Source organism: Rana temporaria, chromosome 8, assembly GCF_905171775.1.
Source record: "Rana temporaria chromosome 8, aRanTem1.1, whole genome shotgun sequence".
NCBI classification, from domain to species: Eukaryota; Metazoa; Chordata; class Amphibia; order Anura; family Ranidae; genus Rana; species Rana temporaria.
Window position 1 is genome coordinate 41,105,441 of NC_053496.1, and position 17,639 is coordinate 41,123,079.

The window sequence follows — 17,639 nt, forward strand, 5'->3', positions numbered from 1 at the left end:
GGGGGGGGGGGACAGAGGAGCATGGGGGAGGGGATAGACAGCTGACGCAATAGCTATGGCCTGGGAGTTGCTCACTTCTGCCTAATCTTGTCCCATAAGGGGGGGCACCGACCTGATTCTTTGCCCCGGGTGAAATAATGTCTAGCTTCCCCACTGGTACTGCCTATAAAAGAGTACCAGCCATTTTACTCTAACAAAGTAAAACGGCTAGTGAAGGGGGAGAGGGGGCTTGGGTGGCCAGGGGGGGTGCGGGAGTTGTCCGGCCGGCGTGGGAGAGACCTGTCAACATGGGCCAGTCTGGAAGAAGTCCAGGGCCAAATTTTTGTCCCAGTCCAGCCCTGATGAGGGACATCCATTAGCAAACGTATGCAGGCATAGGACACACCCCCATGCCACGCCCCCTTAAAGGAGAATTGTGCAACAACAACAAAAGATAGACTAAACCTACAAGTGCTTTTTGTCTCCCACTACTATTCCTTTATATTGGCGTCTGAAATTTACAAATGCAGCAATTTAGAAAATCGGATAAAAGGTTTAGCACTGGGATACGCTTTTTGAAAGATAAAAATTGCATTTTATATACAACTATATAGATCAGACCAAAATGAGGGACAAATGAGGAGGAAAGAGGGACATTGCTCAAAATCAGAGACAGTCCCTCAAAATCAGCCACAGTTGGGAGCTATGAGTATCAGCGTCACACATGGGCATCATCCTAGGCAGTACCAGACAAGGCACTCCTTCACTCCTCCCCTCCAAGCCAACAACTAACTCCACTGTTAAAGTGGTTGTAAACCCCATTCATGAAATCTGACTTGGGCACATATCTGTAGTGTTTACGTGTCTCTCGCTAAAGCCCTGAGTCCCGTGTCTTTCTGCGGCTTTATACCTCTGTTATCAGCATGATAACTTCTGACAAGCTCTCCAACACAGGAGATAAAAGCAGCTGGAAATGTGCGTCAGGGAGGGAACTTCGAGATAGATAAGCAGAGAGCTTGTCTATTCACAGCACAGCTCTGCAAGTTTCTGTGTTGCTCTGCTTATGTGGAGGTGGTGGGGGGAGCTCTCACACAGTGTATGAAAGCTGTGCCCTGATATCCCCCGCGAGGTGATATCGCTGATCGTCACTCTTCACCACAAACTGTCAGTGCGAGGCGAGGCCATTAACGGCACTTCCTTATTCACATCACATGCGACTGGCTGTGATTGTACACAGCCGATCACATGGTTAAAGAGCTGTGTCATTGGCTCTTTACAGAGATTGGGGTCCTAGGAGCATGGCACGGACACAATTGGCACACTGTGCAGCCGTTCTGGGGACTAGAGGTGCACCGATCGTCGGGGGGGGGGGGGGGGGGGAGTGGGCATAGTGGTAGTGATTTGCTGGAGATACACATCCCCCCTCCCCCAAAAAAAAACACATTGTATACTACATTATGATATACTTACCTTAGAACAAAGCCCTCTAGCAGCGCCCGCACGATACCGACAGGGCTTCCACCATCTGTGTGAGTGGCCGGAGCCACAACGATGTCACTCCTGTGCTTGCACGCGGGAGCTCTCAGTTCCGGCGCAGTATACTGTACCTTCAAAGCGCATGCACTACCGTGTTTCCCCGAAAATAAGACCTACCCCGAAGGTAAACCCTACTGTCATTTTTGAAAAAGGCTGCAATATAAGCCCTCCCCCGAAAATAAACCCTAGTTTGGGGTTGTGTGGTCTAGACTGTGTATGTTTCTTTGGTGAATACCGTCGTTGCGGCGCTGCTCAGCTCATCCCCGCTGCTCTCCTCCTCTTCTGTCAGCGCGTATCTCAGCCCCCCTCCCTCTGTAGTGCTCAGAGCAGGAAAAGACCATTCGGGCAGTACATGGAAACGCCAATCGTCGCTCAGCTGATTCTCCGCTGCTCTCCTTCTGCCAGCTGTCAGCAGCGGATCTCGGGGCCCCCCACCCTCTGCAGTGCTCAGAGCATGGAAGACCGATCAGGCATGTCACGGAAGGACAGAGGAAGACGCTGTAGGAAGGTACTGTGCACACTTTACATTGTATGGGGGCTGTAATACAGTGCATTTTATGATTTTACAGGCACTTTTAACTTCGTTCCAGGAGATGGGGAGAGAAGACAGCACATGACAAGCCCTACCCCGAAAATAAGCCCTACTGGGTCTTTTGTCGAAAACATTTATATAAGACCCAGGCATATTTTCGGGGAAACACGGTAGTAATGTCACCGGCAGCATTCAGTGTGAATATCTCTAAATGATCATTTTACCTACAGGTAAGCCTCATTATAGGCTTACCTGTATGTAAAAATCACAAAGTGGACTTTACTAATCGCTTTAATCCGGATAAGTGCCCTTTAGGACAAAGGGCCCACGGATGCACACTTGCCTCAATCAAAAAGCAGTTTGTTGACATCCAATGCCACGTCTTCACCGTCTTGGCCACTCCTGCGTATTACAGCCCCATGAACTTCTATGGGATCATCTGTGGCCATGGAACACAGCCCTATAGAAGTCTATGGGGCTGCAACCCACGGGTGTCACACTTTTACTGACATTCTGAAGCCATTTGACAGCAGGTGAGCAACACATTTCAACCAATCCTGCTGCTGGCGAGTTATCTGCGCGGTGCAAAAACAAGCCGCTGATAAGTAGAGTGTGTCTTTCCATACACAGACATAATACAATATATTTACTCCCACATCCCTGTACACTATACTATAGCTACATGCCCTGATGAAGGGCAATGCTTAGCTCCGAAAAACGTAGAATTTGCATATGTTTCAATTGACTTTGTATTGGAACACTTGGATCTAGACTACAATATCACAGTGCAAAGCTTTAAAAGATGTATGGGTTATTTTTTTTTTTTTTTAAGAATCGCACTCAACTAGGTGGATGCTGCATCTGTCCCTTGGCGTCTCCAACACCGAGAACCGAGTGACCAAACACCGCTGATCGCTCAGTTCCCAAAGCTTTAAGCAGAGAGCTGGTGACTGTCAGCCACAGCTCTCTGCTCTGCCCCCTCCTCGCTCACTGAAGCGCTGGGCTGTGGAGAGGGCAGGAATGGCCTGCTCAGACTCTTAAAGAGGCGGATCCAGGTACTAGTCTATGCATGTGGGCGGATCCCGACTTCATTGTCGCGATCTTGCTGGATTGACTCTGACGTCAGCCGACAGCGGACTTCAGCCCGCTGGCTGTCTGCTGAAAACGAGTCACAGGAGTGCAGAATGAACTGCACTCCTGGGATCCACAGGACAAGTACAGCCAAACGAGCATCTTAAAAATTGCACTTCTGCAATATAGTGGATCGCTACGCCGTAAAAATGTACAGCCCTTCCAAAAGAAAGCAGATTTAAAGGGGCACCCCACCACATTTCTATTCTGGAACTTACTGAGAGGAGAGGAGGCGAAACCAGCGAAGGAGCTGGCCATGATGTAATCGGCAATCTGCTGCAGGGCCAGGAGACCGGTCGGGTTGTTCCCCTTCTTCATCTGATCCTGGATCAAGCTCTCCAGATCCTCCCGAAAAGCCTGCAGAGACATAAAGAGATCCATTAGAAAGAGATCCATTAGAAGTCATTACAAGTCACCAAACAGAACACGGGTGTCCCCCAACCAACATGCACTGCGCCAACCCACCCAAATCTTTAATAACATAGCAAAAAATAGTTTCCACCGGACACCATGGACCCATTTGTATTATTAGGAGCCCTTGGACCGGTCCGGGAGGTTTTGGTGCCAATGACATGCAAAGCTGCTCATGCAGACGTGTTATATGTTCTTTTATTGCTGTTGCGAGTGTTATAACCAATTTATTTTGGCTTCTATAAAACCAAAAAAAAAATAAAAAATGGGTGTGTGGGAGTTTACGGGCACAAAAAAAAAAAAAAAGTCAAATCAATCAACAATCACATAGATAGAAAGTTTATCCATTTATTGTGATATGTTAAAAAGAATGAAAAAAAAACAAATATAGGCTGAACATTTGTCAAGGACAGTTGTACTCTCCTGAACACAAATTCATGTAAACATTTAACAATTTCATTATCCCTTTCCGATGCGTTTCGGTATTCTCTTCCTCGGGGGCACAGATTGTCGTATACCGCTCACAGACATTGTTCAATCAGCCTGAACAGGTTAAACTCAACCAATGATTTAAGTGGAGGTAAACCCTCACATATTCACCCAGTGAAGTGAATAGAGATGAAACAAATCTCCCTACATAAGTTGTACCTGTTAATGTGCGGAACTCTTTTCCCCAAGGCGCCACTCAAACCTCAGCATTTTGTAGCGCGAGGCTTGAGACTCCAAAACACTGGAGAACAAAAATCAATTATCCTCTATGGAGTTGGTTCACATCCACTTCAGGTCGCCTGAAGCCAAACGCCCGAAGATCCAAAAAATTTCTGAAGCTTTTGTATCCCCATAGAAATTAATGGTAGTGCACAATTTGCGTGTTTTTGTGCGATTTTCAAATGAAAAATAGTTAACCCATAATCTTAAAAAATATAATATATTATTAATACACCCACATCTGAAAAACTATTTTGGGTGTTAGGATTAGGGCGTTAATTTTTGGAACGGAGGGGAAGGAGAGGAGAGTGGAGGAGAATGGAATGGAGGGGAAGGAGAGGAGAGTGGAGGAGAATGGAATGGAGGGGAAGGAGAGGAGAGTGGAGGAGAATGGAATGGAGGGGAAGGAGAGGAGAGTGGAGGAGAATGGAATGGAGGGGAAGGAGAGGAGAGTGGAGGAGAATGGAATGGAGGGGAAGGAGAGGAGAGTGGAGGAGAATGGAATGGAGGGGAAGGAGAGGAGAGGGGAGGAGAATGGAATGGAGGGGAAGGAGAGGAGAGTGGAGGAGAATGGAATGGAGGGGAAGGAGAGGAGAGTGGAGGAGAATGGAATGGAGGGGAAGGAGAGGAGAGTGGAGGAGAATGGAATGGAGGGGAAGGAGAGGAGAGTGGAGGAGAATGGAATGGAGGGGAAGGAGAGGAGAGTGGAGGAGAATGGAATGGAGGGGAAGGAGAGGAGAGTGGAGGAGAATGGAATGGAGGGGAAGGAGAGGAGAGTGGAGGAGAATGGAATGGAGGGGAAGGAGAGGAGAGTGGAGGAGAATGGAATGGAGGGGGAAGGAGAGGAGAGTGGAGGAGAATGGAATGGAGGGGGAAGGAGAGTGGAGGAGAATGGAATGGAGGGGGAAGGAGAGTGGAGGAGAATGGAATGGAGGGGGAAGGAGAGTGGAGGAGAATGGAATGCAGGGGAAGGAGAGGAGAGTGGAGGAGAATGGAATGCAGGGGAAGGAGAGGAGAGTGGAGGAGAATGGAATGGAGGGGAAGGAGAGGAGAGTGGAGGAGAATGGAATGGAGGGGAAGGAGAGGAGAGTGGAGGAGAATGGAATGGAGGGGAAGGAGAGGAGAGTGGAGGAGAATGGAATGGAGGGGAAGGAGAGGAGAGTGGAGGAGAATGGAATGGAGGGGAAGGAGAGGAGAGTGGAGGAGAATGGAATGGAGGGGAAGGAGAGGAGAGTGGAATGGAGGAGAGGAGAGGAGAGTGGAATGGAGGAGAGGAGAGGAGAGTGGAATGGAGGAGAGGAGAGGAGAGGAGAGTGGAATGGAGGAGAGGAGAGGAGAGTGGAATGGAGGAGAGGAGAGTGGAATGGAGGAGAGGAGAGGAGGAGTGGAATGGAGGAGAGGAGAGGAGAGTGGAATGGAGGAGAGGAGAGGAGAGTGGAATGGAGGAGAGGAGAGTGGAATGGAATGGAGGAGAGGAGAGTGGAATGGAATGGAGGAGAGGAGAGTGGAATGGAATGGAGGAGAGGAGAGTGGAATGGAATGGAGGAGAGGAGAGGAGAGTGAAATGGAATGGAGGAGAGGAGAGTGGAATGGAATGGAGGAGAGGAGAGTGGAATGGAATGGAGGAGAGGAGAGTGGAATGGAATGGAGGAGAGGAGTGGAGAGTGAAATGGAATGGAGGAGAGGAGAGTGGAATGGAGGAGAGGAGAGTGGAGAGGAGGAAAGGATATTTAATAAAAGAAAAGCAATTCTATTATTTAGAATCACACAATACAAAAACATTCATTGTAATCAGAGGGTTGAGTTCCACTTTAATGTTTTTCAGTTCATCACTTGTTTTGCAGTCGACTTTATAGAAAAAATAAAAGAAGAAGGGAATTGTTTATGGCAAGCCCAAGAATCTGTCAGAAGGCGCAACGCTATACGGACTCAACCCACACGCCATTGTGGGAGTCTGGGTGGGGTGGGGGCCCTTTAATTAACTGCCTCTGGCACGGGACCAGCTGATTATCAGCTCCGGTCAGTGTGGGAGGCGCTCCGCCTGGAACACAGCCCAGTGCTAATTCATCCTCAGTGTAAACAGCTTAGAGAGCTTCCCTCCTCCACACACAGGAAGGCGGCACCCACATTATAGTAGCGTGTGAATGCGCATAAAATCACATGCTTTTGCGTGTGTTCTGTTTCAAATGCGGCTTCATGCACCAACATACCCCCTTAGACCCAGTCTGCCCGGACATTACCGTCACCTGCTGACTTGGCACTATCCACAGGCAGCTTAACTCTTCAATAAGTCACAAAAGTTGTCCAAATCGCATATATGTGAACAGAGCCATATCCTGCCAGTATTGGTAGATAGAAAAGTTTATTGTATTTACTCGTTTTAACCTGGATGGAGCATAAAGACGGTCAGATTTTCCCACAAAACCCACCACCACACATTTGTTTTCAGAAAATCCGATCGTGTGTACGAGGCCTTTAGAATAACCACAATGATCAAAAAACAAGCTCTCCTTGTGAAGGGACTGCGTACCAATCACTGGTCACCCGCTACACAGAGCTTAAGTGTCGTGGGCCAGCTTGGCGAGCTGATGGGAGACTTGAGGGGAAGCTTGGAGTCCAGGGCAGGCGGCCCACGAGGCGTGGAGTCGAGGACTGGCAGACCGAGTGGATGGAGTCACCCTGATGGGGCTGAAGTCAACCAGAACCAAGGAGGCTAGAGTCAAACATGACCAGAGAGGCCAGAGTCAACCTGAGGGGGCTAGAGTCATGGGCATTCGTCCTGAGAGGCTAGAATCAACCTGAGGGGGCTAGAGTCATGGGCAGTCGTCCTGAGAGGCTAGAATCAACCTGAGGGGGTTAGAGTCATGGGCAGTCGTCCTGAGAGGCTAGAATCAACCTGAGGGGGTTAGAGTCATGGGCAGTCGTCCCGAGAGGCTAGAATCAACCTGAGGGGGTTAGAGTCATGGGCATTCGTCCCGAGAGGCTAGAATCAACCTGAGGGGGTTAGAGTCATGGGCAGTCGTCCTAAAAGGCTAGAATCAACCTGAGGGGGTTAGAGTCATGGGCAGTCGTCCCGAGAGGCTAGAATCAATCTGAGGGGGCTAGAGTCATGGGCATTCGTCCCGAGAGGCTAGAATCAACCTGAGGGGGTTAGAGTCATGGGCAGTCGTCCTGAGAGGCTAGAATCAACCTGAGGGGGTTAGAGTCATGGGCATTCGTCCCGAGAGGCTAGAATCAACCTGAGGGGGTTAGAGTCATGGGCAGTCGTCCTGAGAGGCTAGAATCAACCTGAGGGGGTTAGAGTCATGGGCAGTCGTCCCGAGAGGCTAGAATCAACCTGAGGGGGCTAGAGTCATGGGCATTCGTCCCGAGAGGCTAGAATCAACCTGAGGGGGTTAGAGTCATGGGCATTCGTCCCGAGAGGCTAGAATCAACCTGAGGGGGTTAGAGTCATGGGCAGTCGTCCCGAGAGGCTAGAATCAACCTGAGGGGGTTAGAGTCATGGGCAGTCGTCCCGAGAGGCTAGAATCAACCTGAGGGGGTTAGAGTCATGGGCATTCGTCCCGAGAGGCTAGAATCAACCTGAGGGGGTTAGAGTCATGGGCAGTCGTCCCGAGAGGCTAGAATCAACCTGAGGGGGCTAGAGTCATGGGCAGTCGTCCTGAGAGGCTAGAATCAACCTGAGGGGGTTAGAGTCATGGGCATTCGTCCCGAGAGGCTAGAATCAACCTGAGGGGGTTAGAGTCATGGGCAGTCGTCCCGAGAGGCTAGAATCAACCTGAGGGGGCTAGAGTCAAACTTCTTCTCCTTGTTCTCATCCTTGCGTTGTCTCCTGGGAAATAGGGCATGCCGTCTTCTGGGACCTGTGTGCGTCAAAGACGACAGCCGGCCATTCACAAAGCACTGCCCATTTCCCTTAGTTCAAATGGTGGCGCCAGCACCCGATCCGATGGATGGATCGGCCTGGGGGCGTCGACAGGTAAGTGTCCTTATTAAAAGACAGCAGCTACAGTGTTTGTAGTTGCTGACTTAGGAAAAAAAAAAAATGTTCGGCTGGAACACCGCTTTAACAGCTTCGGGTGACCCCTGCCTGTCGGTGAATAGCGAACCAGCGGTCTGATGACAGGCAGGTGAACCAGAGAACTTGGCCACCTGTAATACTGAAGAATGACCAGCAGAGGGCGCTCCTAGAATAAATTATACGCCAACTTTATTCAATGCTCAAAATGTAAAGCACACCAACGCAGGAAATGCGACCGTGCTTGACTGCGGCAGAAAGGAAAGCCTGAAGAGGGCTTCTGAATACATCAAAACCCTAACTGTCATATAGATCCTAAGATACAAGATCCTGCCATACTGAACCCAATATTTCAGTATTTTCTGAGCCCCTCCATCCTTCCTGTGACCTGCATTCTTGCTCCAGGCTGGCGACTCAGAAAACAGCAGTCAGACGGCCGGGGACATCGGTGTTTTCTGGGGGAAAAAAATAGCCTGGCAGGTTTGCATTGCTCTCAGTACAAGTTTGTTTAAGTTCTTTTGAGGCAAAACATTTTAAAATTTGCACACGAGTTACATATACAGGAGACGTTTAACTGCCAAAGGAGGTATACTTCTGTCTATCCAGTCCTCAGATTTACACAGCTGTGCCACATGGCACAGTCGGGACTGGCAAAGCAGGAGACTTGATTTTTCTCTGCTGCAGTTCAGTAACACTTACAGATCCTGTTTCTCCCACAGCCAAGGACTGGACAGTGAAAAGAGGAGCAGCAGACAGATGGACTCATCCCTCGGTCACTCTCTCTCTCCTTCTATCAGTAAAGCTCTCTACACTGCAGTATCAGTGGCGGTCCGTCTATAGAGGGCGCTGGAGCGCCGCCCCCTCTGGCTCCGCACCGCCACTGAAATAACATAGATTCGTGCATTGCATGAATGTATGTTATTGTTGCCAGCTGCCGCTATTCAGGTGGCCGGACCTTGAGCGCCGACTACCTGAATAACGGCAGCTGGTTGGCTGTGCGGAAGTGCCTATCAGAGCCAGCGGCTTTCCGAGTACAGCCCTCGTCTCCCGGATGCTTATCCTCGAAACGTACGGGGGGGGGGGGGGGGGGGGTGCGCGTTCCTTGGATAAGACTGACGGTCGTCTCAGCCAATCAGGTTCACCGATTCTGGACATCGGTAACCTAATTGGCTGAAGCGTCACCAAGGCGGGAGAAGACATTGAGGGACGTGGAAGGAGAAAGGCAAGTGCATTTTACAGGGCACAGCGGCGACAATGAGCACAGAGGCGACAATGGGCACAGCGGCAACAAAGGGCACAGCGACTGCGTTTGAGGGCATGGCACAGCGACTGCCTTTGAGGGCATGGCACAGCGACTGCCTTTGAGGGCATGGCACAGCGACTGCCTTTGAGGGCATGGCACAACGACTGCCTTTGAGGGCATGGCACAGCGTTGATAATTGATGGCACAGTGACTGCATTTGATGGCATGGCACAGTGACTGCATTTGATGGGCACAGTGAGGCTGCAATTTTTTTCTTTCCGTTTGCGCCCCCCCCAAAAATGTTGAGCACCAGCCGCCACTGTGCAGTATACCTGTGCATCTTTCTTCCCCCAGTCTAAGCTCTGCTGTACAGGGACTGCTAAATCAGGTCAAACTCCAGTACTGCTTGAATATGAAATAAAATATTTGATAGATTATCGATTACAGAGCCGAATAGGTTCGTGTCTTTTATCTCTGCCCGGAGCTCAGCTTTAATTCACCGTCAGGAGGACAAGGTGGGACCATTATTGGATTTATCAGCATTTTACAAGCTTATTCGGAAAATCTTGCTCCGGTCCTTTAATAGAGTGCTGGAGTGCTCTGCGCCGCAGGGCAATAAAATGTAATCAATCTTTTTATAGTGCCTTGGCATTTACAGCACATTGATATGAACTGTCACCATTACATCTTGCCGAGTACCGATAGTGTGTAAAGTTCAGTCACCCAGAGCAGCCAATCAAAATCTACTGTGTCAACATCAGGCCAGGGTAAGATTGATTCTGATTGACTGGTGTTGGTAATTGCACTTGATACTTCTCGCCACTTAACCACTTCCTTACTGGGCACATATACCCCTTCCTGACCAGGTGAAATTTCAGCTTGTGGCACTGCGTCACCTTAACTGACAATTGCGCGGTCGTGCGACGTGGCTCCCAAACAAAATTGACGTCCTTTTTTTCACACAAATAGAGCTTTCTTTTGGTGGTATTTGATCACCTCTGCGGTTTTTATTTTTTGCGCTATAAAAAAAAATAGAGCGACAATTTTGAAAAAAAAATAATTTTTTTACTTGTTGCTATAATAAATAGTTCAATTTTTTTTTTTTTTTTAAATGTTATCCTCAGTCTAGGCCGATACGTATTCTCTATATTTTTTTAGTAAAAAAAAAAAAATCTCAATAAGCGACTGGTTTGCGCAAAAGTTATAGCGCCTACAAAATAAGGGACAGAATTATTTTCTATTATTTTTTTTTTTTACTAGTAATGGCGGCGATCTGCGATTTTTATTGCGACTGCGACATTATAGCGGACACATCGGACACTTTTGACACATTTTTGGCACCATTCACATTTATACTGCAATCAGTGCTATAAATATGCACTAATTACTGTATAAATGTGACTGGCAGGGAAGGGGTTAACACTAGGGGGTGAGGAAGGGGTTAAATGTATTCCCTATATAGTGTTCTAACTGTGGGGGAAGGGGGGTAACTGGGGGGGGTGACCGATCTGTGTCTCTATGTACAAGAGACACAGATCGGTCTCCTCTCTCCCTGACAGCACCGCTGTCTGTAGCCAGCAATGAGAAATGATCTCATATGTAAACATACGAGATCATCTCTCATTGGCCGCACAGATCGCCTAGCAAACGGCCACTCTGATTGGCCGTTCGCAGTGATCTGTGACTGGCTGTGTCCAAGGAAAACGGCCAGCACAGCAGTTCCCTGCTGCGCGCTCGGGGAACGCGGAAAGGGGCGGACGTCAAATGACGGCGCCCCAGAGAAGTAGAACCACCCCACGGCCGTATATAGTCGTATGGCCGTCGGGAAGTGGTTAATGTGGAAATTTGGAAAATGTACAGATTGTTTATTAGTGGTTGTTCCTTTAGGAATTTTGTACTCTTGGGGACCATTTATCATTAACTGTTGGGTTATACTGCTGCCTACAGGAGAATTTGGACACGGGCAGTCAACAATAATCTGTAGACAAGCCAAGGGAAAACCTTTAGGGCAGGGATATGCAATTAACAGACCTCCAGCTGTTGCAGAACTACAAGTCCCATGAGGAATAGCAAGACTCTGACAGCCACAAGCATGACCCCCAGAGGCAGAGGCATGATGGGACTTGTAGTTTTGCAACAGCTGGAGGTCCGCTAATTGCATATCCCTGCTCTAGGCGTACCAAGAGCATGATCGTGAAGACAGAACGGTAGAACATGTCGAAGAAAAGGATTTTACAGTGAATACAAAAAAAATAATTTTTCTTTTGGTTTACCGAGGAGTGCTGGAAATCTAAAAACAATTGAGAGGTCCAAAAAGAAGCCCAACTGAGGGGTGAGCAGCCAACATCAGGTGCAACAAAATTTACTTGGACCCGCAGCTCAAGAGTTGCCTGTAGGACCAGCATCTGAAACAACCCACTGGCTTGATAGGGGAACCTGTCAACACGACAAATAAGAAGGACAAAAGAATCAATGGGATGCCCAAGATCAAGAAGAAATGGCCACCCACCAGACAGCAATGACTCAACATGGAAGGGAGCACCCAACCATAGAAAAAGCAAGAGCTGGACAACCCAAACCCACTAGAGTTTGGAACAAAAATGAATTCCCGTTTGGGAGGGAAAACACCCAACATGGTTAACATCAAAACAAGTCTCTGGTAAAACAAGTCAGACAATGGAGCTGAAAAAAGTCATACGGAAAAGCTAAAAGCAAGAGTGGAATAAAAGATGTAGATCCTTCTAGAACACTAGATAAAAAACTGGGTTGAAGAGAAGTTAAGATATCTAAAACCGGCCTAAAGATTTTCTATTTGCTAGTGTCCAAATCCTTCAATAGGCATCAGTAAAACCCGACAGGACACAAATTCCTGTCTCTCAATGAATGAGAAAGAAATGTGTTGACCATTCGGGTGATTGAAGGCAACACTAAAGGTAAAGTTAGCCTCCAGGTCATTTTCAACCAGAGTTCCATGAAACTCTAAGGTTCCTTCAGCGGTTGCTAAAGGTTTCTTTAATGTTGCTGATTGAACTCCCATTGATAGCCCTGCCAGGGTTTCAGGACCAAATCCAAAAAGGCATGGCCCCATTGGCATGGGTTTGGGCGAATTAAGGCAACACTGAAATAAAGTTAGCCTTCAGAACAGTCAGTCATTCTCAACCAGAGTTCCATGAACCCCTAGGAGTTCATCCAGAGGTTTCTAGGGGTTCCTTGAGCTGTTGACTGACCTCCCATTGATGGTTCCAGGACCAACACCACCTGGCAAAATCAATGGCATGGACCTATGGGCATGGGTTTGGGTGAATTAAGCCAGCATGGATGTAAAGGTTACCTCCGGAGCAGGTATTCTCAACCAGAGTTCCATTAAACCCTAGGGTTCCTCCAGAGGTTGCTAGGGGTTCCATGAGTTTTTGCAGATTGACTTCCAATTGATGGTTCCAAAACTGGGTGAATTGGGGCAACGTTTATAGAACAGTCATTCTCAACCAGAGTTCCATTAACCTCCCTGGCGGTAATCCAGGGTGTGACTCGGGGGTTACATTTTTAGTACCAAAAGCAGTAACCCCAAGCCACTCTTTGGGTTACACCGCAGTATCCCTCCAATTCACGTAGCTTTTCCATACGATCCCCCGATGTCCTCCTGCTGTGTCCTCGGTCGTGTCGTCCGGGTTCTGTTCCCTGCAAGCACCACGATGCATGGGGGCAGAGCCAACGGAAAATTAAAAAAAGTTCAAAACATACACACAATACATTGTAATCTGTAGATTACAATACTTCAAACCATTTCACCTCAGTTTTGTTCCTATTGCTTTGCCCAGAGCCCTGCCTGCACTTTAACCATTCTTTCTGCGTGGAAACTTGAAAACGTCCAGGACATCAAAAAAGCGTATCTTTAGGGCAAAATTGGTTTTAGACCTAGAAAACAGCAATAGTGAATTAGAATCACTTGCAGAATTGAGCGATCGTGATTCGTGGGAAAATTCGTCAGACGTTGAAAGTGACGAAAGCAATGATTGTGCAACTGAGCTCAGCGATGTGCGAACTTGGTGCTCTATTGACTGTGGAACGGATCAAGCAGCGCCCCCCAAGATTCCCATTCACTGGAGCATCTGGTATGAAAGTAGACGTTGAACACGACAACCCCTTGGCATACTTACAATTATTTCTGACAGATGAGTTTATTGAAAGAATGGTTACCGAGACAAACCGGCAACAATTAGATACTATGCATCAGAAGTTTCCAAAAAGCAGAAAGTGGGAACCAGTGACCAAAGAGGCCCTTTGGAAACTTCTGCGCCTAATAAGTCTTCAGGGAGTGGTCGGGAAACCCCTGCAGAAGTGGTATTGGAAAACTAATAAAATTACTTATCACTCCATTGTTTGGCACGGTCATGTCAGAGTACAGAATTTCCTTGCTCATGAAATATTTACATTTCGAAAACAACGAAGAATTTGATGACGCTAATCATCCCGCACCAAAACTAAAGAAAATTTGGAAACATCTCAAATGATTCTAAAGAATTTCCAACGGAGCCATGTGCCAGAAAGAGATAATCGGCATAGATGAAAGTTAATGGCCTACAAGGGAAGGCTCAGCTGGGTACATTGGATTGCAACAAAAAGAGCATGATTTGGAGTACAATCCTACATGCTATGCGAATCGTCAAGTGGCTACACATTTGGCATTCAGTCATATACACTGGAAGAGCAACAAAATTCAATCCAAAATACAAGAACTATGGAATGGCAACATCTTACGTTCTTTCAGGCCTCGTACACACTATAGGTTAACCAGAGGACAACGGTCTGATGGACCGTTTTCATCGGTCAAAACCGATCGTGTGTGGGCCCCCATAGGTTATTTAACCATCGGTTAAAAAAAAGTCAACTTGCTTCAAATTTAACCGATGGATTCCTAACCGATAGATCAAAACCGATCGTTAGTAGGCACAACCATCGGTTAAAAATCCATGCATGCTCAGAATCAAGTCGACGCATGCTTGGAAGCATTGAACTTCGTTTTTTTTCAGCACGTCGTTGTGTTTTATGTCACCGCGTTCTGACACGATCGGTTTAACCGATGGTGTGTGGGCGCAACGGACCATCAGTCAGCTTCATCAGTTAACCGATGACAATGGTCCTTCAGACCGTTGTCATCGGATGGACTGATCGTGTGTACGAGGCTTTACTCATTGAGCCATTGCTAAATCAGGGCTAATGCGTAACAACCGGTAACTTTTATACGTCTCCTAACGTTATGAGTTTCTTCTGCAAAACAAAACAGATGCCTATGGAACCATTAGGGCCAACCGGCGTGACATTCCGTCAATGTTTGACAATAAGAAGCTGAAGACTGGAGAAATGGTTGCCTGGCAGAAAGGCAAAATGATGGCACTGCGATGGCGTGACAAGAAAGGTGTGTGCCCAATGAGTACAGTTCCTAATACCTCCACTGTTATGGTACACACAAAAGGTGGGAAAGAAATCATGAAGTAGTGAGAGACTACAACAACACCATGGGAGGTGTTGACAGAACCGACCAAGCAATGACATTCTATCCAGCAATGAGAAAAAAAACAAAAGAAGCACTACAAGACCTTCAGGCATCTTCTTGAGCAATGCTTGTGGAATGCCTACATTCTGCTAAAAAAAAAGTGACAAGCCTGATTCATTCCGACTTCATTTGGAAAGTTGCCGAACGTATCTTTGTGAACCACCAACCATCAATGATGATTAGAGCTGGACGTCGTGCTGTTGGCGCCGTCAACCCGGAACGCCCGACTGGTCATCACTTCATGGACTACATCCCACCAACCGAGAAAAAGTCAGTACCTACAAGGATGTGCATGGTTTGTTGCTCGAAGAGAGGTGACAGTGGAAAGAAAATCAGACTTTGTGCAATCCCAGGTCTCAAAATGCCTTTGTTTAATCTACAGATACCATGGTGCTGCACATGTGATCAGATATGACACCAGCCATTGGTTTGACAGTTTGGTTGAGAGTACAACCAATGGGAGTGTTAAGTTCCCTACATGTGCTGGAAATTAAACGGTTTTATGGATGGGTTTACTTCCGCTTTAACCAATGGATGCCGTGTCTAGTATTACAGTGACTAGGAATATGCCACCCTTGTTTGGACAAATTTCTGTGTTTTTGGTTTTATTACTGAATAACTATTTTTTATATTTATTATATTAGGATTTAGAGTTTCAAACTTTCATACCCGGGATTTCTACTAGACTCTTGTTTGAACAGATTTAAAGCGGGAGTTCACCCATTTCTAAAAAAATTTTTTTTCTTCCCCTAGATTCCTGCTCGTTCGGTCTAGGGGAATCGGCTATTTGTATTAAAATAGGTGCAGTACTTACCCGTTTTCGAGCTGCATCTTCTTCCGTCGCTTCCGGGTATGGTCTTCGGGAGCGGGCGTTCCTTCTTGATTGACAGTCTTCCGAGAGGCTTCCGACGGTCGCATCCATCGCGTCACTCGTAGCCGAAAGAAGCCGAACGTCGGTGCGGCTCTATACTGCGCCTGCGCACCGACGTTCGGCTTCTTTCGGAAAATCGTGACGCGATGGATGCGACCGTCGGAAGCCTCTCGGAAACCTGTCAATCAAGAAGGAACGCCCATTCCCGAAGCCCATACCCGGAAGCGACGGAGAGGATGCGTCTCGTAAACGGGTAAGTACTGCACCTATTTTTAAATAAATAGCCGATTCCCCTAGTAATAACGAGCAGGAATCTAAGGGGGAAAAGTGCCCTCTAAGGGTGAACCCCCGCTTTAAGCAAGCTATTCTTAAAGCGGGAGTTCACCCATAATTTTTTTTTTACCCTTAGATGTATGCTCATTTTGTCTAGGGGAATCGGCTAGTTGTTTTAAAATCGAAGCTGTACTTACCGTTGTAGAGAGCGATCTTCTCCGCCGCTTCCGGGTATGGGTCTTCAGGGACTGGGCGTTCCTATTTTGATTGACAGTCTTCCGACAGGCTTCCGACGGTCGCATCCATCGCGTCACGAGTAGCTGAAAGAAGCCGAACGTCGGTGCGGCTCTATACTGCGCCTGCGCACCGACGTTCGGCTACTTTCAGAAAATCGTGACGCGATGGATGCGACCATCGGAAGCCTGTCAATCAAAATAGGAACGCCCAGTCCCGCAGCCGATACCCGGAAGCGGCGGAGAAGATCACTCTCTACAACGGTAAGTACAGCTTCGATTTTAAACTAGCCGATTCCCCTAGACAAAATGAGCAGGAATCTAAGGTTAAAAAACCTTATTTCCGGGTGAACCTCCACTTTAAGAATTACAGGCCTACAATATAAAACAAAATTTCCATGCAAAACAATGTAGCACTTTGACATTAAAAAATATCGACACAACCAGAATGCCAGGGAGGTTAAACCCTAGGGTTCCTCCAGCGGTTTGCTAGGGTTCCTCCGCTGATGATTGACCTCATATTGATAGCCTGCCAGGGTTCCAGAACCAAAACCACAAAGTCAAATTGCATGGCCTCATTGGCATGGGTTTTGGTGAATTTAGGCAACACTGAAGTAAAGTTGACCTCCTATTGATGGTCCCTGGACCAACACCACCTGGCGGAGTCAATGGCATGGCCCCAATGAGCTTTTTAGCTACCTTTATGACAGCATTCTTAGCATTGACCCCCAAAGTTAAGAGTATTTTACCCACTGATCCCTGATGAATTGGCTTAAGTTGGGGTTCCACAAGACCTGAAAATGATGGTTCCTCCAGAGTAAAAAGATAAAAGGCCGATAATGAAATTCAGCAAAATGTGACCACACTAGTGAGATTTGTATCCCAGATTTTCAACTCACTCAAACACCATGTGAGGACTGGGCCACGGACGGGAAGGGTTAATGTTCTGAATATCCCTCCCTGCTCCCCCCCCAACCTCATGTTCCCCCCCTGAGTCTGGACACTCTTGTGATTGTGTAATCAAGCGCACCACTCTGAGCGCAGCTCAAAAGAATGAATTTGAAAGCCTTGCAAGTTCGCCCGAGCCAGCAGCCGTTTGAGGGTCTGCAGCGGAGGGGTGGCCGGGCGTAGAGTCCGCATATAATACTTT

At 47.6% G+C, this 17,639-nt stretch overlaps 1 protein-coding gene across 2 annotated transcripts in view; it reads right to left on the reverse strand.

Moving 5' to 3' along the window:
* Positions 1 to 17,639, reverse strand: part of ADD3 (adducin 3) — a 141,962-nt gene that overhangs the window by 23,905 nt on the left and 100,418 nt on the right. For both annotated transcript variants that reach the window (XM_040361646.1, XM_040361645.1), the window contains exon 4: positions 3,397 to 3,535. In XM_040361646.1, the coding sequence (XP_040217580.1) occupies positions 3,397 to 3,535 (139 nt within the window). The remainder of the gene's footprint in view (positions 1 to 3,396; positions 3,536 to 17,639) is intronic.